The sequence below is a fragment of the Onychomys torridus genome, chromosome 2 (genome assembly GCF_903995425.1).
Source record: "Onychomys torridus chromosome 2, mOncTor1.1, whole genome shotgun sequence".
In the NCBI taxonomy this organism is placed as follows: Eukaryota; Metazoa; Chordata; class Mammalia; order Rodentia; family Cricetidae; genus Onychomys; species Onychomys torridus.
Genome location: NC_050444.1, coordinates 155,258,027 through 155,283,254, shown reverse-complemented (window position 1 = coordinate 155,283,254; position 25,228 = coordinate 155,258,027). Strand labels below are relative to the sequence as shown.

Here is a 25,228-nt window from a genome sequence, read left to right as displayed (position 1 = left end):
TGTAGCTGAGAATGGCTTGTAACCCCTGATCCTCCTGCCTCCACTTCCCAAGTGTTGCAATAACAGGTGTGTGCCGCCTGGCTAACACCGTTTCCACATGATTAGTGCTGAGAGCTCTCGATGCCACTAGCCCGAAGTGGTAAGGAATGCAGGAGTTTGTTTTGTCCCCTTATCCATTCCTAGGGAAAGAACCTTTAAAAGTATCATCATCTTTGGGCTCTCTTTGGAGGTCAGGGGAAGGGTGGGGTCCTCTGTTCATAGGCGATAGACTTTGTGCTGTAGGGGTGATGTTAGCCTGCGCAGTAAAAACTAGAAGCCGGAGTGAGAACGTTGCTGTCTGAAAATTAAAGAATGGACTTACTGTTCTGTGAGGGTATGTTTCTTTGGGGATCAAACTTAGAGAAGTAAGCCAGGGTAGGAGACAGAACCCAAGCATGGAGTTGGTGAGTTTGGGGCAGGGAGTATGTCCCTTAAATTGTCTCGGGCTGTGGGAGAGAAGCTCTTGAGAGAATAGGGTGTAGGAAGTTGTCTTAGCTACTTTCCTACTGTTGTGATGAAACATGAAACACCATGACCAAAGCTACTTGGAGAGGAGAGGGTTTGTTCGGCTTATATATCCGGAATTATAGTCCACCGAGGGAAGCCGAGGCAGGAACTCCCTACGGGCTTTCCTACAGCCATCTTCTGGAAGTATTTTCTTAATTGAGGTTCCCTCCTTTCAAATGACCCTAGCTTGTGTCCCTGTGTGGAGTTGACATAAAACTGGCCAGCACAGAAGGTAGGAAGGCTGCTTGGGCAAAGAGTTTGTTTTGGAGGTCGGAGAGCCGCCAGGGATTTTCAGTGGCCTGAAGTTGAGGACTGGACTTTGAGCATGATGAATTCCAAGGTTGGGGAGGATGGAGGACGGAGCTCTGGAGTCAGGGCCAAGTTTGGGTGCTGGAGTCTCTAAGCTGTCCAGACCACTCACTGAACCCCGGGGTGTACATGGAGGGGTTGGAAAGAGATGGGTAGGTGTCTCTGACTGGCCAGGCCTTGTCTCCATTCTCCCAAGTATGCGGGTATGTCTGGATTCCCTGTGGGCATGGGTGAGGAATGCCATTTGGAATGAGGGAAGGGCACTGTCTGCGCTGGTCCTGAGTGGGAGGGGGCCTTCAAGGGGTTGGACAGATCCTGGGAGGAGGGTCTTTGAATGTTGCAGGGAAGGGGGATGGGAGCGAGGAGGGAGTGGGCGACCTCTAAGGAGTTGTGCGGGTTTCCAGGCCTGTGCAGGGCCCTGTTGCAGGGGCCGGGGTGGGAGATAACACAGTGTCTCTGAAGACTTGGGGCAGGGTGGGGTGCTGGGGCCTGTGAGGTCCCCGGGGTCTTTGACAGGGCGTCCCTGAAGATCTGTGAGGTCCCAGATCTCAAGTCCCAGATCTGTGAGGAGTTGTGCTGGAGTGAGTGGAGGGTTGGGGGCGGGGGTGTCTCTGAGTCCCAGAGTGTTTGTGGTCCGAGTCTCCCCGGTGCCAGGTCTGAGTCCTCTGGTTTATACGACGCCGCCGGCTTTATGAGGTCCCTGGTCTATGTGGTCCGGGCTGTGCGAATCCCCGGGTCTCCAGGTCCCGGAGTCTCCGCGGCCCCGGATCTCTGAGTCCCCGAGTGTAGGAGCTCCCAGGTCTCGGCCGCCCCGGGTCTCGGAGGAGGCGGACCCGCCCGGTCCCCGCCGTCCCTCCCGGCCGCTGCTGGCGCCGCCCCGCCTGACATCAGTTCCTGCCGCCGCGCACAGCCCGCGTCTCCTTCCCGGCTCCGCGCTCGGGAGGCAGCGGCGGCGGCGGAGCGCGGCCCGGGCGAGGCGAGGCGAGGGCGGCGGGCGCCGGGGCCCGCGGCCGGCACGACGGAGCCCCCGCACGGCCGGCGGCAGCGGTTGGCGGCGGCCCCGGGCGCCCGGCGCGGGAAGCGGCGACGGGGCGGCGGCGGCGGCGCCATGGAGCCGCGGGAGGTGAAGGACCGAATCCTGGAGAACATCTCGCTGTCGGTGAAGAAGGTGAGCGGCCTCCTCCGGCCCCGGCCCCTCCCCGGTCCCTGCCGCTCACCTCCCGGGTCGCCTCTGGGACCCCGGGCCACCGTCCTCCCGGCGACCCCCAAGCCCTGCAGGGGAAGCGGGCGGCTCCCGGGAGCGCCGCGGCCTCTGAGCTATTTTTAAAAAATAAAGTTGAGGTCAGTGTCCTCGGAGCTCCCCGGTGCCCGACCCGGCTTTGCCTTCCCGAGGTGACACCTCGGGAAGGCTCCGGGGAGGATCCGGCATAGAGAGCATCCCTAAGGAATTCACTGCATCCATCCTAACTCAGGGCAAAGGCCGAGGACCAGCACTTGCTGGTCACCCCAGCTCTGTGCCCCGCGACTTTGCCTGGTGTGCTGGCGAGTCCGCAAGTCATCCTACTCCAGGATGGCAGTTTTGAAAAAGCTAATTGCAGAGCTCTGATTGAGGACCTGAAGCGCCTAGGATTGTATTTTTGGATAGTGAGCCGTGGGACAGAGTGACGCTGAGATACTTTGCGTTGGGGCTTGCTGGTATTGGTCATTGCCCCAGTTCGGGTAGAAATGACTACCTGTCAAGGGCATGCATGTGAGTTGAGGAGACGGGCCAGCCTCAAAAGGTCGGGTGTGGTAGTGTTCGTCTGCCATCCCAGCACTCAGGAGGCCAGAGCGGAATCCTGAGATCCAGGCTAGCCTGGGCTACACAGCGCGACTCCACAAAGAGTAGGAGTAGGGACCACAAAAGGATCCCAAGCTGGTGGCAGAATTCATATCCACTGAAAACCTACACGGGCAGTCAGAATGCGTTTATTTCTATCTACTTCGTTTTACGGTTTGAACTCTTGCCTTGCGTGATTTGAAGAGATTAACTAGCTTCCCTTTTCTGCTATGTGTACGCATGTATCTGTATGTGTAGATGTGTATGTGTACGCAGGTATCTGTATGTGTAGATGTGTATGTGTACGCATGTATCTGTATGCGTAGATGTGTATGTGTACGCATGTATCTGTATGCGTAGATGTGTATGTGTACGCATGTATCTGTATGCGTAGATGTGTATGTGTACGCGTGTATGTGTACGCATGTATCTGTATGCGTAGATGTGTATGTGTACGCATGTATCTGTATGCGTAGATGTGTATGTGTACGCATGTATCTGTATGCGTAGATGTGTATGTGTACGCATGTATCTGTATGCGTAGATGTGTATGTGTACGCATGTATCTGTATGCGTAGATGTGTATGTGTACGCATGTATCTGTATGCGTAGATGTGTATGTGTACGCAGGTATCTGTATGCGTAGATGTGTATGTGTACGCAGGTATCTGTATGCGTAGATGTGTATGTGTACGCAGGTATCTGTATGCGTAGATGTGTATGTGTACGCAGGTATCTGTATGCGTAGATGTGTATGTGTACGCAGGTATCTGTATGCGTAGATGTGTATGTGTACGCAGGTATCTGTATGCGTAGATGTGTATGTGTACGCAGGTATCTGTATGCGTAGATGTGTATGTGTACGCATGTATCTGTATGCGTAGATGTGTATGTGTACGCAGGTATCTGTATGCGTAGATGTGTATGTGTACGCAGGTATCTGTATGCGTAGATGTGTATGTGTACGCAGGTATCTGTATGCGTAGATGTGTATGTGTACGCAGGTATCTGTATGCGTAGATGTGTATGTGTACGCAGGTATCTGTATGCGTAGATGTGTATGTGTACGCAGGTATCTGTATGCGTAGATGTGTATGTGTACGCAGGTATCTGTATGCGTAGATGTGTATGTGTACGCAGGTATCTGTATGCGTAGATGTGTATGTGTACGCAGGTATCTGTATGCGTAGATGTGTATGTGTACGCAGGTATCTGTATGCGTAGATGTGTATGTGTACGCAGGTATCTGTATGCGTAGATGTGTATGTGTACGCAGGTATCTGTATGCGTAGATGTGTATGTGTACGCAGGTATCTGTATGCGTAGATGTGTATGTGTACGCAGGTATCTGTATGCGTAGATGTGTATGTGTACGCAGGTATCTGTATGCGTAGATGTGTATGTGTACGCAGGTATCTGTATGCGTAGATGTGTATGTGTACGCAGGTATCTGTATGCGTAGATGTGTATGTGTACGCAGGTATCTGTATGCGTAGATGTGTATGTGTACGCAGGTATCTGTATGCGTAGATGTGTATGTGTACGCAGGTATCTGTATGCGTAGATGTGTATGTGTACGCAGGTATCTGTATGCGTAGATGTGTATGTGTACGCAGGTATCTGTATGCGTAGATGTGTATGTGTACGCAGGTATCTGTATGCGTAGATGTGTATGTGTACGCAGGTATCTGTATGCGTAGATGTGTATGTGTACGCAGGTATCTGTATGCGTAGATGTGTATGTGTACGCAGGTATCTGTATGCGTAGATGTGTATGTGTACGCAGGTATCTGTATGCGTAGATGTGTATGTGTACGCAGGTATCTGTATGCGTAGATGTGTATGTGTACGCAGGTATCTGTATGCGTAGATGTGTATGTGTACGCAGGTATCTGTATGCGTAGATGTGTATGTGTACGCAGGTATCTGTATGCGTAGATGTGTATGTGTACGCAGGTATCTGTATGCGTAGATGTGTATGTGTACGCAGGTATCTGTATGCGTAGATGTGTATGTGTACGCAGGTATCTGTATGCGTAGATGTGTATGTGTACGCAGGTATCTGTAATGCGTAGATGTGTATGTGTACGCAGGTATCTGTATGCGTAGATGTGTATGTGTACGCAGGTATCTGTATGCGTAGATGTGTATGTGTACGCAGGTATCTGTATGCGTAGATGTGTATGTGTACGCAGGTATCTGTATGCGTAGATGTGTATGTGTACGCATGTATCTGTATGCGTAGATGTGTATGTGTACGCAGGTATCTGTATGCGTAGATGTGTATGTGTACGCAGGTATCTGTATGCGTAGATGTGTATGTGTACGCAGGTATCTGTATGTGTAGATGTGTATGTGTACGCATGTATCTGTATGTGTAGATGTGTATGTGTACGCAGGTATCTGTATGTGTAGATGTGTATGTGTACGCATGTATCTGTATGTGTAGATGCCCGGTGGGAGAGTGGAGGTCAGGGACAACTTGGAGAACTGGTTCTCTCCCACCATGTGAGTTCCAGGAAGCAAACTCAGGTTGTCAGTCTCGGTAGCAAGCGCCTTTACCCACTGAGCCATTTCTCTGGGCCTCCTGCTTTTCTTTCTTTCTTTTTAAATTGTCTCACTATGTAGACCAGGCTGGACCTCGCACTCTGCCTCCCCAGTGCTGGCATTAAAGGTGCACACACCACTATGCCTGGCCTCTTTTAAGGTTCTTTCTGCTGCTAGCCGGGCATAGTGGTGCATGCCTTTGCCCAGTACTCGGGAGGCAGAGACAGAGGCAGGCCGCTTTCTATGAGTTCTGAGGCCAGCCTGGTCTACATAGTTCCAGGACAGCCAGAGCTACATAGTGAGACCCTATCTCGAAAAATAAATAAATAAAAAATAAAGAAGATTTCTGCATCTAATAAGACTTACTCTGAGCAGGATGTTAGTCGGGGCTACTTATTTGAAGGCAGCCGGAGCTATGCAGTGATGGTCTATCTCAAAACAGTAAGGAAAAGAGTCCTGTCTGTGCTCTTAAGGGTGGCCATGGCAGGCCTGGTGAGATGGCATAGTGGGTAAAGTGCCTGCAAGCCTGAGATGGTATGCAAGCTGGACGTCCTGGGTTCAGTCACTAGAACTGCTGATAGAAAAGGAGGATTAAATTAAAAAAAAAAAAAAAAATTGCCGAGTGGCTAAGAGCACAAGCAGCTTCTCCAGAGGACCTAAGTTGGAATCCCACCACCCACATGGGGTGGCTCACTACTGTCTGTAATTCCAGCTCCAGGTGACTGACTCCCTTCTTCTCTCTGCAATATGTGCACATACCCACACACAGAGACACACATCAATAAAATAATGAAAATAAACCTTTTAAGCAGCAGCTGCAGCCATCTGAGACTCTGTATTGGTTGAGAGAGGGAGACCTTAACTAAGCCTAGACAGACTGTGGAATTCTTAGAGAGAGAGAAGTAGACAGAGAAGTAGACATTCAAGCTAGAAGGAACATTCCCCCAAAGAAATGGGACCCCCAGGTCCTCTTCTGAGGGTGAGGAGAGGGACTGATCTCAAAAGTGTCAAGGGTTCTGCCAGATGTGGCTAGAATGTGCACCCTGGAAAAGCCATACAGCCTGGCACACAGGCCAGAGGTGCACAGACCCAGGCCTGGCTTTGGATTCTGGCAGACAGTGGAGCCTCTGTGACCTCACAGGTCAGACTCTGCTCGTGATGTTACAATGGGAATTCAGTTCCATGAGACAGTACACCTGCAATGCTCAGCCAATGCCTACTACACTCTCAGGCCGAAATATTGTCTCGGCTGCTACTGCAACTTACAGTGTTTCCTTGTGTGTTTTCCCTGTGATGGGGCTGGAACCCAGGGCCTTGTGCATGCTCTATAAGCGCTCTACCATGACCTACGGTCACAGCCTTTCTTTATTTTGTTCTTTTATCTTACCTTATTTTTTTAGATAGCCCAGGCTGACAAAAATGACCCCTGATGATTTTTGACCTTCCCTTCCACCTCCCGAGTGCTAGAATTACAGGTGGGCATCACCACACCCTGCTTCTGTGGGATGCTGGGGATTGAACCCAGGGCCTCTTGGAGGCTGGGCAGATGCTCCACCCACTGAGCTACATCCTGAGTGTTCCTTCTTTACTTTTCTGAGACAGGGTCTTACTACCTTGCCCAGGCTGCTCTTGAACTTGTGTCCTCTTTCCTTAGCCTCCAAAATAGCTACAATTATAGACCTGGGGCACCATGACCTGCTTCCTATAAACTTTTTAAAGGATCGGTGGTGGATATTTTCAAGCTGTATAGCCTTCGCTGAAATTACCCAATTCTTTCCTTTTTTGTTCTAAAGCAACCAACTGATGGGAGAGGCTGTATTTCAGTAAACATTTATAAAAATAGGTAGGTAGGCTACATTTGGCCCACAGGCAGTAGTTTATATATGGACATGTGGGTATACCCAAAAAAGTCCCTGTCAAGGCAGGCTGGGGAGCATTTTCAGAGAACTGAGTGTGAGCAGGCCTGTAGTAGCCCAGTGTGCATTGCGGCGGCTGCATCTTTATGTGAGATTAGGTTTGCAGGGTGAATGTGGGCACCGTGAATCACATGGTGATGGAGCGTTTTCAGTTTCATGAGTACCTTCCTATGGTCTTCATTGCTCTCAACCTGTGGGTCACATATCTGTCCTGCATATCCATCCTATTTCCATTGGGATTTGTAACAACAGCAAAATTACAGTTATAAGGTAACAACGGAAATAATATTATGCTTGGGGGTCCCCACAGCATGAGAACTGTATTAAAAGGTCACAGCATTAGCAAGGTTGAGAACCACTGTCCTAAGCCCTAGGAAGGTCACACGGGACAGGGATAAGGTCTCCGTCCACCTGGAAGCAACATTATAGTAGAAGATGAAGGCTGTTTAGTCAAATCTTATCTAAGCCCGTTTCAGAGTCAAGCTAGTGCTGCATGGCCTGAGCCAGTGTGATGAAGACTCGGGAGGTTAACTTCAGCACGGATTGCTCCTGAAGGAGAAAAGCAAGAATTACTCTAAGAACACAAGTCTTTTCTTGAGTGAGGAAGAGAGACCGGGTGTCACTCTGTAGCCTGAGCTGACCTCAAACTCACTGTAGCCCAGGGGACCAGCCTCCTGTAACAGTGCCTTCCTGCCACCACAGGCTTGTGACACTGTGCTGAGCAACACATTCTGAAAACACACATACATCACACACACACCACATTACACACACCACATAAACCACACACATCATACATACATGCACCACACACACACACACACACACACACACACACACACACACACCATACATACATGCACCACACACACACACACACACCATACACATGCACCATGTCACATACACACACACCACATGCACCACACATACCACACACATATGCAACACATACATAATACCACACATGCCATATAATGTACCACACCATACACATACCACATGTACACACCACACAAACACACAAACACACACACACTACATTACACATATGCACCACACACATCCTGAAAACATAAATATGGATCGGAGGTGTAGCTCAGTGGTAGGCTGCTTGCCTTAGCATGTGTAAAGTCCTGGACTGGACCCCCCAGCACTATGTGGGGGTGCATACCTGTAATCCTAGCACTAGCAGGTAAAAGTAGGAGGATCCAAAATTCAAGATCATCCTTAGCTACATAGAGAGTTCTAAGCCAGCCTAGGCCAGACAAGACCCTGTCTCAAAAAAAAAAAAAAACCCAAAATTTAAACAATAAAAACACACTCAGCCAGGTGGTGGTGGCACACGCCTGTAATCCCAGCACTCGGGAGGCAGAGGCAGGTGGATCTCTGTGAGTTCGAGGCCAGCCTGGTCTACAGAGCTAGTCCAGGACAGGCTCCAAAGCTACAGCAAAACCCTGTCTCGAAAAACCAAAAATAAAAAATAAAAAAACTTAGCCGTAGGAAGGCTGGAGTAGGAGGATTGCCATGAAGTTAAGGCTAGCCTAGACCCTACCTTCAAAATTATTATTATCATCATTATTTTTAATAATAATAAAGCCACAGAGATCTCAAGTATGCAAGTATGAAAAGTAGCCTTCCTGTGTCTCCCGTCCTTAAGAGGGCAAATGAATTCACAAGACATCGATGGTGGCACAGCGGCTGCTTGTCTAGCCAGCTTCTTCACCTGCCTCGTGGAGGTAGACTCTGCCGCCTGCTCAGTGAGGCCCTATTTCCAGCACATGGGCCCCCATCAGCCGGAGGCCTCCCTCGCACCCCCCCCCCCCAGCTCCCATTGACTGTAGGCCTCTCTCCCAGGCCTCCATCTGCTGGAGTTGCCCCCGCCCCCAGGCCTCACTGGGTCTGGATCAGGGGACTCTGGCAACCAGACTACTGCCGTCACCCAGCCCAGCTTTCCTGGGAGTGGGCTTCTCTCCGATTTTCTTTTTTTTTTTTGTTTTTGGTTTTTCAAGACAGGGTTCCTCTGTGTAGCTTTGCACCTTCCCTGGATCTCGCTTGGTAGACCAGGCTGGCCTTGAACTCACAGAGATCCGCCTGCCTCTGCCTCCCGAGTGCTGGGATTAAAGGCACATGCTGCCACATCTGGGCTTTCCCTACTTTTTAACTCCAGATAGCTTCACTTTGCTAGTGCATTGAAAATTAGTGAAAGTCCTAGCCCAATGCTTTAGATCAATAGTTTTGTTCTCTCTGCTTCCAGGGAAAATGTTCTTTTTTTTTTTTTTAAGAATTTTTTTTAGACTTTATTTTATATGCATTGGTGTGAGGGTGTCAGATCCCCTGGAACTAGAATTACAGACAGTTGTGAGCTGCCATGTGGTTCTGGGAATTGAACCCCGGGTCCTCTGGAAGAGCAGCCAGTGCTCTTAACAGCTGGGCCGCCTCTCCAGCCCCCAGGAAAATGTTCTAAAACCCCCAATGACTGAAGTCACCTCGTGAAGAGCTAAATAAAATAATAGCCACACGTACATTTTACTAAGTGAGATGCTTCTCTTTTCCCTCTGCTGGATTGTAGCTCTGGCCTTGCCTCTTTCTAGTTGCAGAAGAGACTCTGAAGGACCCTCAGGCAGGGCTTGACCCTGTAGGTCACCCCACTGATGTGTGACAAGTGGTCCCGCTTGTCCTGAGCCCTGCCTATTCGGCTTACAATCTACTTCTCCTTTTTTGTGACGCTTCTCTGACATCAGGTTTCTATTCGAAGCCGCGTGACATTGTGGTCCTGTCCATCCTGGGCTTGGCTCTAGCTTAGAGCCATTCATATTGAAGGGCCAGGTCCTGGGCTTAGAGAAACTGCCACCTGCTGGCCATAGCAGGCTCCATGGTAGACCGAGGCTCAAGAGTTGGGTGGTTCCATGGTGATCCTGTCATCTTCCTCAAAACTCATCTAAGTGGAGCCTGGTGTGAAAGAAGGGTCATGGAAAAACTGCTGAAAATCTGCTGTCCGCTGCCAATGTTAGGTCTAGCAGCACACTGTGTGAGGTGCAGTGGTCGAGACGCTGAGATAGGAGCTGAGTGTGAATGGTGTGTTGCTGTCAGAGCTGACTGTTCTCCGTATCCACAGGTGGCCTCTCTGGTGGCAAAGGGGCTCCCCGGTGTGGCATTTGGAACCTGCCCTGCAGTGCAGATATAACAGCCCTTGCCTGGAACTGGCATCCTGGTCCAGCCTAGGGTGGAAGTTCACTGGTCTGTTGGTTTCACCTAGGGACCTGAGCACGTACTCTAGCTTCAGGTTTCTCTATCTTATGTTTCTGTGATTCGCCTTCTCCCCTGGCCTGTAAGTGTTAAACATTGCAGAAACTCACAGAGAAGAGAGTATCTGTTTCCTGCAGTCTGTTCTCTTCCCCAGACAGCTTTTTACTAGTGGGAACTAAGAAAATCGAAGTAACCCATTGGCAAGGGAGAACAAGGAAGAGACTGTGCACATTAGAAATCCACGAGATCCCCACCTTAGTTCTTGGAAGCCGTAGGTTACTGATCAGTTTTAACACAAGTTCTCGGCTTTTTTTCTTTGATGATCTCATGAAGCCCATGTTGGCCTCGAACTCACTACATAGCCAAGGATGTCTTTGAACTTCTGATGCCTCTGTCTCCACATGGAACACCTCACCCAGTTTTATGTGTTCCAGAGATGGAAGCCAAGGCTTTGTGCATGCAAGGCAAGCTCCCTACCCACTGAACCACACATCCCCCAGCCTCATTCAAGCTCTTTGTTTTGTGTGTCCGGAGGCTGCTGAGGCTTGGAGCTACCAAACCCACTGAGAGGAAGAGGGGATCACTTACCTGGACTCCCTTCATTTAATCTACTCAGAGCCAGCTCCTATCTCCACACCTTTCTCGTCAGTAACACCACACAGTGGCAGGACAGCCCTTACTGTCTGCCTAACGTAGGGAGGGGAGGCTCAGGGAGGCAGTGCGTCCAAAGCCATTAATCTCAGAAAGAGCAGGGTTAACCTTGAACCATTTTTCTGGCTCTTGCCCTTTTCCATTTCTCCATGATGGCCGTCTTAAGATGATAATCGTGTGTCTCTCTAGGTTGGTCTTTCTAATGCATATACCAATGGGTTTCATCACGACACTCCTACATGTGCATCATTATGCTTTGCTCCTGTGTGTTCCCTATTACACTTCTCTACTCTCCGTCTCATGGGTTAGCCTGTGGGCTGGTCCTCTGTAAACTACCTGTGCTTTATGTATTTGCTGAATGACCCCTGTGTGCTGAGTGCTCTTGTGAGCAAATCCTGGGAAACAGGATTACATTCCAGAGACAAACATGAGGCAGGTGGCAGTGTGTGTGTGTGTGTGTGTGTGTGTGTCTGTCTGTGTGTGTGTCTATGTGTGTGTCTGTGTGTGTGTCTGTGTGTGTCTGTGTGTGTGTGTGTGTGTCTGTGTGTGTCTGTGTGTGTGTGTTTGTGTGGTGTCTGTGTGTGTGTCTGTGTGTATGTTTGTGTATGTGTGTGTGTGTGGTGTCTGTGTGTGTCTCTCTGTGTGTGTCTGTGTGGTGTCTGTGTGTGTGTCTGTGTGGTGTCTGTGTGTGTGTGTGGTGTCTGTGGAGGTGGATCAGTCAGTAAGGTGCACAAGGACCAGCGTTTGATTACCAGAACCCACTTTAAAAAGCTACCCATAAAGCCGGGTGGTGGTAACGCACGCACGCCTTTAATCCCAGCACTTGGGAAGCAGAGCCAGGCAGGTGGATCTCTGTGAGTTTGAGGCCAGCCTGGGCTACAGAGCGAGATCCAGAACAGGCACCAAAACTACACAGAGAAACCCTGTCTCGAAAAACAAAAACAAAACAAAAAGCCGCCCATAGTGGACCATGCTTGCAGGCTGGTAAGGCTGTGACAGCAGGATTGTTGGGCCTTGATGGCTAGCCAGCCTCACCCATCCAGTGAAGTCCAAGCCAAGTGTGAGACCTTATCTAAAAAAAAAAAAAAAAAAAAAACAACAACAACAACAACAAAAAATACCCAAGGTGGACAGTGTCCTGAGGAACAGACATTAGAGGTGGTCCCCGACTTCTGCATGCCTCACCACACAAAGCATAAAAAATAAGCCGTTTGTTTGTTTTGTTTTGAGACAGGATTTCTCTGTGTAGTCTTGGCTGTTTTGTAGACCAGGCTGGCCTCTAACTCATAGAGATCCACCTGCCTCTGCCTCCTGAGCACTGGGATTAAAAGCGTGCACCACCACTGCCCGGCATGTAAAAAATAAGAAGGACAGTGGATGGATGTGTACCTCAAGCCCTCTCTTATATCATATCATGATTTGTATCCCAGTCTGCTCCCGGCAGGCTTCCTCACCCCTGTGTTTGCCTTTTCAGTCTGTGGTATATCTGATTAGGCCATGGCATGGCCTGGGCCTTGGTCTGGAGGCACCACGTCCTCCAGACTAACACTGTATTTAGGCAGTGACCATGGTGGCCATTTTCCTTTGGTGGCACACTGCTTGGGTGGGGGAGGCACTCATGAGGTCCTGTAGGCACAGCGGAGAGAGGAAAGGGGAACCGAAAGTACACAGAGGCAAGGAAGGCGCAGCCTGGAAGCCTGGTCTAAAGTAGGCTTGGAGAAATCTCTCCCCAACATTAGCATGGCACACAGCGCTGGTGACTCTGAGAAAACAGGCGGGTTTTTGCCAGCGCCTGCCAGCACCAGCCTAGAAGAATGGAGTAGAACCCGGCACAGTGTGTGCTTTCAGGCAGTGCCTGCCTTCTGGGCCTCCAGGGTTTGCCCAGCGACTCCTGGCAATTTTTTCTCCCCACTCTGAAAGGCAGCCTTGGTTCCCAAGATAGAAGAGGACTTTGAAGTTTGGGTAATCTTCTTCCCAGGAGGAGAAGTGTTTAACATGTAAACATTTTTTAAAAAGTTCTTAGGGCTGGAGAGATGTCTCAGCTGGTAAGAGCCATCTTAGCGGGCTGCTCTTGAGAATGACTCACGTTTGGTTCCCAGCATGCACATCGTGGCTCACAACCATCTGTAACTGCAGTTCTAGGGGATCCGATGCCCTCTTCTGGCTTCTACAGGCTTTAGGATATGGCTATATATACAGATGCCAGTAAAACAATTTATACCTAAAACTTTAAAAAAAAAAAAAAAGTAAAAAATTTTAAATTATTGTCTTAGTTTGGGTTTCTATTGCTGTGAAGATCATGGAAAAAAAATTTCTTTTTCAAGACAAGGTTTCTCTGTGTAACAGAGCCCTGACTGCCCTGGATTTCACATTGTAGACCAGGCTGGCCTCAAACTCAGAGATCCACCTATCTCTGCCTCCCAAGTACTAGGATTAAAGGCATGTGCCACCATCCCTGGCAACTCCCCCGACCCCTCTTCCACTGGACTAAATCCCCAACCCCCTGACAGCAACTTTTTTTTTCTTGAGCTGAGGATCAAACCCAGGGCCTTGTGCTTGCTAGGCAAGTGCTCTACCACTGAGCTAAATCCCCATTCCCTGACAGCAACTCTTATAAAGGAAAACACTTCATTGGGGCTTGCTTAACAGTTTCAGAGGTTAGTCCATTATCATCATGGTGGGACAAGGTGCCCCGGCCAGTGGGGTTTCAATGGAGGCGACCCACCTGTGGGAGCGAATGAAAGGGAAGGGCGACACAAGAGATGGACAGCAAGACAGAATTCTGATCAAGCCGTCAATCTTTATTTTTCTCCGCATGGCTTATATAGCATAGGAGGGGAAGGGGCAGGAAGGAGAGAAGGGGAAAAGGGCCATGTAGAACATGGAAGGGGTGCAAGACGTGTGAGGCAGATTGTGCAACTGCGAGATGTCGGCTAAGGTCACTGGTCAGGGGCAGTTTATTCTGTTGCTAGGCTACCTGGCCATGAAATGCTCTTTACCTTCGGTTGTCATGGCTCCTGACTGTGGGATGTTCTCTTATCTTTGGGGGCCTCTGGTTACTGCTCTGGGAAGGGGCTTATGACTTGTTCTCTGGTCTAGCTAGTACTTTCCATGGTTCATGTTTGGTTCCTGACATCTTGGTCCCTAACAACAAGGCGGCATGTAAGCAGACATGGAGCTGGAGAAGGAGCTGAGAGTCCTACATCTTGATCCACAGACAATAGGAAGTGAACTGTGACACAGGGCATAGCTTGAGCTTAGGAGACTCAAAATCTGCCCCCACAGTGACACACTTCTTCCAGCAAGTCCATACCTACTCCAACAAAGCCACACCTCCTAATAATGCCACTCCCTATGAGTTTATGGGGGCCAATTACATTTAAACGACCACAATTACATATAATTATTTGTGGGGAGATGAGCATGCTACTGTGCACATGTGGGGATCAGAGGACAACTCTTGAGAGTCAGTTCTCTATACTGTGTGGGTCCAAGAGATTGAACTCAGGTCATCAGGCTCCGGAGCATGTGCTGAGCCATGTTGCTGGCCCTTAACAACTTTTAAAAAGTTTAATTTTATGTGTATGGGTGTTTGGCCTGCATACATGTCTGTGCACTGTGTACATGCTTGGTGCCCATAGAGGCCAGAAGAGGACATGGAGTCTCCTGGAACTACAGTTACAGATATTTGTGAGTCAACATGTGGATGCTGGAAACCTAGCCAGATCCTGGAAGAGAAGAAAGTGCTCTTTTGTTTAGTTTTGGTTTTTTGAGACAGGGTGTCTCTGTAACAGCCCTAGCTGTCCTGGAACTCACGCTGTAGACCAGGCTGGTCTTGAACTCACAGAGATCCACCTGCCTCCCAAGTGCTGGGATTAAAGGTGTGCGCCACCACTTTCTGGTGCTGCTGGTGCTCTTAACCACTGACCCAACTCTACAGTCCTTAGTTTTTCTTTCCTTTTTCTTCCTTCCTTCCTTCCTTCCTTCCTCCCTTCCTTCCTTCCTTCCTTCCTTCCTTCCTTTCTTTCTTTCTTTCTTTCTTTCTCCTTTTTTTGCTTTTCAAGACAGGGTTTCTCTGTGTAGTTTTGCACCTTTTCCTGGAACTCACTTGGTAGTCCAGGCTGGCCTCGAACTCACAGAGATCTGCCTGCCTCTGCCTCCCAAGTGCTGGGATTAAAGGCATGCGCTGCCGCTGCCGCCACCACCACCCGGCCTTTCCTTTTTCTTTTCTCCTCTTTTTCTTCTTCCTCCTCTTTCTTTCTTTTTCTTTTCATTTTTTGTTTTTGAGACAGGGTGCATCCCTGATGGCCTCAAATTCTCTGCTGCTAAGAATGACCAAACTTCTGACCTCCTACCTCTGCTGTGATTACAGGCATGTGCTGCCTTCTCTGATGTGTGTGGTATTGGGAAGTGAGCCCAGGGCCTCTCGAACGCTTAACAAGTACTCCATCAACTGAGCCACATTCCCAGCCCCGACTTTTAGAAACCACATTCTGTCAATTTACCTAAAAGATTCCTCCTCAGCCACCATTATGGCCTAAACAAGGCACACAAAGAAAGTCCAGAACCTATTTTCCTTTTTCCCATGATGCCTCTCAGTGGATCTGCCAGCCTAGTGTAATGAATGCTGCTGTCCAGGGTGTGAGCAGTGACCTGGGAGGTGGTGGGAAAGCTGTGGGATCCAACTATTGGACATTCAAGGGCAATGCAGGCCATGGCAAACAGACCCTTTAGGACACCTCGGGGAACGACTGCCACACAGAGAGATCAACTCAAGGACGGGAATGTCATGCCCACGAGGAAATGGGACTGACCATGTGTGAATCTCAGGGTCTCTCATTGGTTCTCATGCAGAGTGATTTTTTTTGCACACTCCAGCTTCCTGGGCTGCTGTAAGTGTTTGTCACTGGGAATCTGTTCCAGGGTAAGGTGGAGTGGGACCTTAGGGTAGAGACTGTAACACTAGGAGACGGAGTCAGAAGCTCTGCAGGTGGAACTGCAGGCAGCCAAGGCCTGTAAGCTGATGCTGTTGAGGAAGGAAGCAACTAGAACATTCCCTGCACTGTGGCCCGGTTACTGAGCCCCCCAAAACCTGTGCTTCATCTCAGGTGGGAGGGAAGCAGGGGGAGCCGCCTGTGGAGTCTCAGTACATATGGCCAGGTGGTACGGGAGGTTCCTTTGCCTTCCTCAGCCATAAAATGAGGGTTCTGGTCCTGTGGTTAGTTTTCTGATTTTCCAGTGTGTTTGTGGTTAGCTAGCTGCCACACACTGCCCCCACTCTCTGGGTCTCTCTCCCTTCACATGCCATCCTGCATGGGGCATTCTTACTGAGACCGTGGGAAACTGCTGATGGCCCGGTGGTTGTCTTAGAAACCTTTGGGTGTCAGAGTTCTTCCGCCCTGGCCAGCATCCGGTCCTGACTAAGACCCTGCTAGGGATTCTCCCCAGAAATGCTCTTGGCAGTGGTGTTCTGCTCCTTGGATCATGTGACACAGGCATTATTGTTCTTGAGGAGTTTTGTGGGACTGGGGGATGCAGCTCAGTTGATAGAATGCCTGCCTAGCATGCACAAGACTTGGGTTGTGATTGCCGTCACTGTATAAAACCAGGCATGATGACGGGCACCTCCAACTTCAGCACTTGGGGAGCTGAGGCAGAAGAATCGGAAGTTCAAGATCATCCTTGGCTACATAGCCAGCCTGGACTACTTGAGACGCCCTCTCATAACCCTAAAAGAAGCTTCATTAGAAAACTCCAACTTGGTTGCCTTATTTGTGTATTTTTACTATAAACCTGTAAATCTGTTTGTGTTTGAGGGACTGGGTGATGATAGCCTTTCCCTTCAAGTCTCTGGCATCTGTGCCTGAAGGTGATCCAGACTTCTGATCAGTATTAAGCTAGGCCTAGTTGCAAAAGTTTGTAATGCCATCTTTTTGGGAAACTGAGGCAGGAGGATCTCAAGTTCAAGACCAGCCTGGGTAATCTATTGTCTTAGTCACTGTTCTATTGTGTGAAGAGACATAATGACCGAGGCCGCTCCTAAAGGAAGCATTTCACTGGAGGCTGGCTACGGTTTCAGAGTCTCAGTTCATTATCATCGTGGTGGAGAGCATGGTGGCAGGCAGGCATGGTGCTCAAGAAGTAGCTAAGAGCTACATCCTGATCCATAAGCAGAGAGAGAGGCCCAGCAACTGGGCCTGGTGTGGGCTTTCGAAACCTCAAAGTCCACCTCCAGTGACACTCTTCCTCCAAAAGGCCACACCTCCTAATCCTTTCAAACAGTGCCACTCCCGGGTGACCAAGCATTCAAATCTATGAGCCTATGAGGGCCATTTTTATTCACACCACCACATATTAAGGCTGTGTCTCTAGATGAAAAGCTTAAAAAGGACCAGATTTATGGAGGCCCTCCTGAAGGGACATAGTCACGCTGGCTCTTTTCCATCTGTCACTGGTTGGACATGTCCTCTTTTGGCCTCTTCTTGAGAAGTTTAGGAATAAGAATTTGAGGACACCCTGATTCCCAAGATGATAAATGGTTTGGACCTGCCTCAGAAAGAGCAAGTGTCTGTGAAGACCAGAGGGGTTGCCTGATGTGGTTGCACACACAGTATTCCTGCCGTCTGTCCAGTCAGTGGCTGTCTGGAGTAGAATTCCAAACGGCCATGCAGACACTGCCCTGTCACTTCTGGGACTCTTCTCTCATGTCCTGCAGCAGTCCTGAGTGAGAGAAGCCCAGGAGGATTTCTCTGTCTGTTCCAGTGTTCATTTGAGCTCATTTAAGTGTGGCTACCCGATTTAGTTATTTAAGGGTGACTTAGGTGACACAGCAACCTGTCTTTCCTTCCTTTGCTTCTGGACCTGGAATCCAGAGAGTTTCCTTAGCAGTGGGCGATCAGAATGTGCACGCTCTCTGTGAGACCAGCAGGGAGATTGCTGTTTACAGGGTAACCTCCAGCCCTAGCAAGAGAAGAGAAACACGCCTTCCATGTTGCCAGGCTGTTTCTTTGATATTTGCAGGTTTGTGCCCTCCCTGAGTGAGCAGGATGAGGCAGGCACAGGGTTAGGGGCCGCTGTGACTGGCAGGTGTGGGAAGCGCATGTCCTGCTCTGGCGACTCTTAGCAGCCAGGCCGTTAAGAGAGCCTTTGTGCAGCCTTGCCCACTCTCCCGATATTGTGGAAGCAGGAGTTTATCCTGCCCTGTAAAGACAGAAGGAGTATGGCCCACCTTGCCTCAGTCTGTGGCAGAGCTGGAATCTGGGTCTCTCTGTCGGTCTGGACAGCTTTGTGGCCTCTTTCAGTCCTGACTGATGAGGACACAAAAAGAGAGGTCACCTGCCCCCATCTTTGCACTGGACCATTTATGATCTTACACAGCCACCTTTAAGTTCCCTGTTAGGGACCAATCTGCAACGGTTGCATGGTGCCTGTCATGGGATTCAGTGTTGTCTTAAGTCATTTGTCCATAGGAGAGGTCTCAGAACAGAGAGTGGAACCGGCCTGATCAGAACGCTCTGCTCTTGGCTTGGTGGTGAGTGCCACCCACGGTTCCCTGAAGTCACGAGGCTGCTGCAGTCATGTGATGGCCAGTCTCCCCAGGGCGCTCAAGGAGTGCATCTTCCTGACTTTAAGGGAGTCTAGAATGAACCAGACAAGCTCTTCCTGGGGCTGGTGTCTGAGCACACCCCCCAAAATGGAGGACAGATTAGCTTAGCCAGTCCAGAGTGTAGTCTGGAAACAGGCAGCCTTTTCAAAGGTCAACTTCACAGAATAGTGTGATATTCAGTCCCTCTTTGGTCCAGCTGATCTTGCTTTTTTTGGTATTGTTTTATTCATGTGTATGTGTCTATGTGAGTATGCCATGTGTGTGTGCAGGTACCTGCAAAGGCCAGAATAGAGAGATTGGCTCCCCTGGAGTTGGAGTTACAGACAATTGTGAGTCACCCAATGTGGAATTGAACCTAGGTTCTCTGGAAGAGCAGCCAGTACTCTTAGCCACCGAGCCATCTCTCCAACCCCTTATCTTGATGCTCTTAAAACTCTTCTGATGGGAACTTTTCCATCCTCCCATAATCAAGCATACCAGCCCACCTGTGTCTGTCCCAGGAGGCCGCCCTGCGCTCCCATGGAGGCCTGTGTCTGTCCCAGGAGGCCGACCCTGTGCTCCCATGGAGCCCTGTGTCTGTCCCAGGAGGCCGCCCTGAGCTCCCATGGAGCCCTGTGTCTGTCCCAGGAGGCTGCCCTGTGCTCCCATGGAGGCCTGTGTCTGTCCCAGGAGGCTGCCCTGTGCTCCCATGGAGGCCTGTGTCTGCCCCAGGAGGCCGCCCTGAGCTCCCATGGAGCTGTCTTTCTTGCTCCACCCGTTTTTCCGCCATCCTTCTAGCAAAACTGGTCAAAGGAGTTTTGGTATTTGTTGTCTCCTGCTCTTTGGTTCCTCCCTCTCTGCTGTTTCTCTTGCTGTCTTATTTTCCTATTATTTTGAACATGTTCTAGTCATCCATAGCAACTTCAGTGTACATTGCTTATAGACAATTCTTCCCATAGGACCTGATCCACCATTACCTCCTTTAAAAATTAGTGATAATAGCTGGGGTGGCAGTGCACGCCTTTGATCCCAGCACTTGGGAAGCAGAGGCAGGTGGATCTCTGTGAGTTCAAGACCAGCCTGGTCTACAGAGCGAGTTCCAGGGCAGCCAGGCTACACAGAGAACCCTGTCTTGGGGAAAAAAATAGTGATACACTTCCTTAATGTCATCAGGTCTCGGTTGCAGCATAGTTGGTAAAGAGCAGAGTTAACACACATGAAGTCCCGGGTTCCATCCCCAGCACTGCATAAACCAGGCGTAACAACACCTTTAATCTCAGCACCTGGGCGTTGGAGCCAGAGGGATCAGAAGTTTAAGGTCATCCTGGGCTACACAGCAAGTTCAAGGCCAGCCTGGCCTACAAGAGACCTTGACTCAAAACAGAAAGATCAAGAATCTGCAGAGTTTCAAGTTCCAATTATTGCAGTCCTTTTAAAAATGCCTTGTTTACGCAAAACATTCAATGGAACTTGCCTGCCCCTCACCCCAGGGCCATTCATTGAGGTTCCTATCACATCCTTTTAGGGCCTTGCACACTGTGACCCTGGTAACCCATGGTGCCCTCTCTGGAAATTCTTTCATATGGCTTCTGCAGCATATACTACATGATCTGACCCTCAGCTGCCCCCGCTGTGTCCCTAGCTTGGGTCCTTGCACCTGCTGCTCCCCTAGCAAGCTAGCCATGCATGGGCCTTTCTGCAGACTCTGCTGTGTTGGTCCAGGAAGGGGCCTGAGCATCGTGGTATTTCTCAAGTTCTCCGAGTGCTCCTGTGGAGCCCCCAAGGCAAAGGATGGCACCCCCTGGGCAGCACTCAGAAAGCCTTTCCCTGACCTCGGCATCCAGGATGGCTGCCTGTGCATCTCAGCCCATTTCCACCTCCTGGACAGCTCCCCTTTGAAGTCTCATGGCAGAGTGCCACCTGACCTGTAAATGGGACCATTCTGTGGCTGCAACTAGAAAATCTAGACTTGCCATCACTTCCTTTTCCTCATCTATAGCATCTCATCCATTGATGAACCCCTAGACACCACTTTCAGATCCTCAGTCTGACCCCTTCTCACTTCCTCCACCACCACAGTGAGCCTGGTGCCATTGCCCTGGTTCCCCCTCCCAACCAAGCTCTCTGCCTCCAGCTTGGGTTTCACAGTCTGGACATGCCACACAGTAGCCTGTGACACACATCTGACCAAGTTATCTTCTGGTGCTCAAGCCTTTAGCAGCTTCGCGTCAAACTGGAAATGAAGTATGAATCCCTTACATAGCCTGTCCATGATTTGGCCCTCAGTGGCCTTCATGGCCTCATCTCCCATCCTCATTCTCCGAGTTCAGCCATATCAGCCTCACGGTTGCTCCTGCCTCAGGACCGTTGCCCCTGTGCTGAGACAGGAGCACTCAACCCCTGGAAACCTCAGTGATCGTCCTTGGAAGAACCGTCCCCGGCCCAGAACAGACAGCAGGCCCATGCCCTTCTTGGCTTTAAAATAATATTTCTTATCCCTGATGCCGTATCAAACGTATAGTTGCATAAAGTTTATCTTTAGCACTAGAATGTAAGTGTTACAAACGCCAGGACTTTGTAGACGTCTGTGAAGAATGGCATCTGAAGCCAGGGATGGATTCAGTGGAGTCTGGCTGTTTAGCATGCACAGGGTGCTGGTTTTGAGCCCCAGACTGCTATGTTGGGCTGGGGGGGATTTCATATCTATACATATTAGGTAGTTGTAGTATTTATTGACCTATATGACTCCTGAAGACTCGAGCCGCTCAATTCTGGCCTCTGCTGAACTGTCCTTAGGAGACACTGCTCCTGTCACAGCCCAGCGGTCACAGTGTATGCTGCTTGCTGTCAAGACCTTAGGCCGTGGGCAAGCACCATTTTCTACCCAGAGCTACATAGGCCTTTCGGGCCATTTAACTTCTGTCATAGCTGCTTAATTCTGGCACGGCGGCACCAAGGCAACGTAGATAACACAAACAGAATGCTGTGTTCTGCCAGCTCTGAAATGGGCTGCCTTTGCCGAGAGGACACCCTCTAATCAGAAGGGTGAGTTCTCCCCAGAAGTGGGGTGCTGCTCTGTGAGACTCAGGAGACACAAGGAGAGAGAGTCACAGGCTCTTGGTTTTCAACTGTTCTCTGACCATCATCCAAGAAACAGGCTCAAATCTACAGGCTTTTAAAGATTTACTTATTTTTGCTGGGCAGTGGTGGCACACGCTTGTAATCCCAGCACTCGGGAGGCAGAGCCAGGTGGATCTCTGTGAGTTCAAGACCATCCTGGTCTACAGAGCTAGTCCAGGACAGGCTCCAAAGCTACAGAGAAACCCTGTCTATAAAAACAAAAAAAAAAAAAAAAAAAATTTACTTAGTTTTACTTTGCGTGTGTGAATGTTTTGCCCATATGTATGTATGCACACCACATGTGTGCCAGGTGCTCATAAAAGCCAGAAGAGGGTGCTGGGCCTTCTGAAACTAGAGTTACAGACCCCCCATAGTGAGCCGCTGTATTGGTGAAATTATTAAGGCCACTCCACGTAGTTAAAAGGGAGGTTTATTTTGTGGGGTAACTTACAAGTGAAGGGGTAGGTTGCAGGGTCTGGAAAAGGTATAGCGCAGTCCGGCGGTGTTCTCTGGAGAACTCTGCTCTGTCTACCTCCAGCATCCAGGGTCCCGGAACCAAGAGAGAGAGACCTCTCCACTCAATCCTCCGTCTTCCGCTCCCTCCTTTGCCCCGCCTTGTGGGTGTGATCATTACCGAAGCCTCAATGAGGGTTGGAACTTCCAGGCCAATGCTGGGATGGCTATCCACTACACAGCTGAGTGGGTCCTGGGAACTGAGCCCAGGTCCTCTGCAAGATCAGTCAGTGCTCTTAACCCCTGAGCTGTCTCTGCGGTGAATGTTTCAGTTCTGTTTGGGATGCGTTGAGTTCTCTTTTTTGGGCTCTCCTAAAAATACATCAGAAAGGAATTTAAACAGAGTCTTAACTTTTGTTTGTTTTGTGTTGGTTTTTGAGGTAAGGGCTGTCTGTGTAGCCTAGGCTAGCCTCAAAATCTCAATCCTGTCTCAGCCTCCAGAGTGCTGGGATGATAGGCGTGTGCCACCACACATGGTAACTCTGACATTCCTTCAGGGATTTTGAACCCAAGCATGATGACTACTATCTATGTGACATCAGCTATGGTGTGGCTGCCGTGATGAAAGTGTCTCTGGGCTGTATTGCTGTTATCAACATCATGCTGCCCACACCTGTAAAGTGTTTACAAGGCCTGTTTTACGAGGCTGGCCTTGAATTTACAGAGATCTGCCTGCCTCTGCCTCCCGAATGCTGGGTTTCAATGCCCTTTTATTTTATTTATTTGTTTGTTTGTTTGTTTATTCATTCATTCATTCATTTATTTATTTATTTGAGACAGAGTTTCTCTGTATAGTCTTGGATGGCCTGGAACTCACTATGTAGACCAAGCTGGCCTCAAACTTGCAAGATCCTGCTGCTTCTGCCTCCAGAGTGCTGGGATTAAGGGGATGTGCCACCACTGCCTGGCTGGCCCTTTGATAAACAAGGTGTTGCTGTTATCTGAAGCCTCCTGGAAGCCTTTAGGAAACCGAGTTTGGAAGAGCTGGGTAACTTGCCCATGCTCACCCAGTGAGAACAGAGTCAGCTTCTAACCCACATCTGATCCCAGGACCCACATTCTTAACGTACTCTGCTCCCTTCCTGATGATGCTCATAACAAGTGCTCAATATGTAACAGATCTGATTGCAGCTAGTATTAGCACTATCGGCAGATATGGATTGCAACCAGAGAGTCATTTGGCATAAAAGATGCCAAGTGCACATCCAGGCTGATCAGGATGTCCTGTCTGCCGGTTCCATCCCTCTGGAGTCCTCTGTTTGCTCTCCCAGGCCTGCGGCTGTGGGAGTGGTTGCCAGCGGCCTCTGCGTGGCTCACAGAGAGCTCCTGCCTGTGTTTACCTCTGTGCCTGCTTTGCTTTGCTGACCGTCTCCGCGTAGGAGCTTGAGCTGTTGACTAAGCTCCGTGAGCTCCTGCGTCATCAGCTCATGGGCACTCTTCTTCCTGTTCTTTCCAGATCTGTGCCTGGCCATAGCGTGGCACCAGACCGTGCCCCTTCAGATAACAGGAATTCTAAACCAGCCTGAAAGGAGCTAAGGAGATGGCTCAGCTGGTAAAGGGCCTACCGTACAAGCCTGAGGACCTGAGTGCTGATTCCAGGACCCACATAAAAGCTACACATGGTAGCTCCCATCGTAACTACAGAGCTAGTGGAGCAGAGTCAGGCAGATCTCTGGAGCCACTGGCCAAGTAGCTTAGCCAGTTGGTGAGCTATTGGTTCAGAGACTTTGTCTTAAAAAAAACAAGGCAGGTAGCCTAGTCAGACAGGTGATCTGAGTTCACGAGGTTAGCCTGGTCTACATAGCAAGTTCCAGGACAGTCAGGGCTACAAAGCAATACCCTGTTTCAAAACAAGAAAGATTTTTTGTGTGTGTGGTGGGGGGGAGGGTTGGGTTGCTTTGTTTTGTTTTGTTTTGTTTTTGAGACAGGATTTCTCTGTGTAGCTTAGAGCCTTTCCTGGAACTCACTCTGTAGGCCAGGCTGGCCTCAAACTCACAGAGATCCGCCTGCCTCTGCCTCCCAAGTGCTGGGATTAAAGGCGTGCACCACCACTGCCCGGCAAATGATTTTTTTTTTTAAGTCTAGAGAAGTAAGTAAAGAAGATCCTCAGTCATCTCTGCCTTTCTTCCCATGCACACACACAAATATGCATACACACACGTTCACCATGCATACACATGCTGTGATGCTTTGTTTTAACTGTCAGTGTGACACTATCTGGAATGACCCAGAATGAGTGTCAACAAGGGATTTTCTATGTCAAGGCTGGCCTGTGGGCACACCTGGAGGATTGTCTCGATTATGTTAACTGATGTGGGAAGAGCCAGCCCACTGTGGGCGGCACCATTCCTTAAGCAGGGGGCCTGAGCTATGTAAGCGTAAAGAGGGGACTAAGCTCAAACTCACTTGCACACACTCATTTCTCTCTGCTTGTGTCTGTGAATGTGATGTGTCAAGTCCTGCTGCTGCCGTGGATTCCCCCACCATGAAGGTCTGTCACCTGAATTGTGAGCTAAAATAAACGCTTTCTTCCTAAGCTGGCTTTCGTCGGGGTAATTTATCACAGCAGCAGAAATGGAAGTAGGGCACATGCACGCGCAGAAGTGCATGTTTTGCTGGATGCTACGCCGCTGGTGTGACTGAGAATCCGGGCTCGTGGTTGTTCATCATCTCAGCTAATGTTCATTTGTGCTTGCTGCTCACCAGCTACACCGAGCCTCTTGGGTGCTTTTTATTACCTGATCCCCTAAACCAGCAGCAGCAGCAGCCAGCAGGACAGCCTGCCATGGTGGCAGTGCCATGCGTCTGAACTGTCCAGGACAGAGCTGCCTGCCCCGGGGACTGCTAAACACTTGAAATATGGCTGGTGCTACTTTCTGTTTCATTTAAGTTAGTTTAAATTTTGTTTTCTTTTTACAACGTGCTTAGGCCGGGTGCATGCTAAGTGCAGCCACATTGCAGCCCCTTGACCTC

The 25,228-nt window shown here is 49.7% G+C and overlaps 1 protein-coding gene across 2 annotated transcripts in view; it reads left to right on the top strand.

Annotated features, from left to right (window-relative positions):
- Positions 1-1,911: 1,911 nt before the first annotated feature.
- Positions 1,912-25,228, top strand: part of Plekhm2 (pleckstrin homology and RUN domain containing M2) — a 46,418-nt gene continuing 23,101 nt past the window's right edge. For both annotated transcript variants that reach the window (XM_036177371.1, XM_036177370.1), the window contains exon 1: positions 1,912-2,023. In XM_036177371.1, coding sequence (XP_036033264.1) covers positions 1,964-2,023 — 60 coding nt within the window. In that variant the 5' untranslated portion in view covers positions 1,912-1,963. The remainder of the gene's footprint in view (positions 2,024-25,228) is intronic.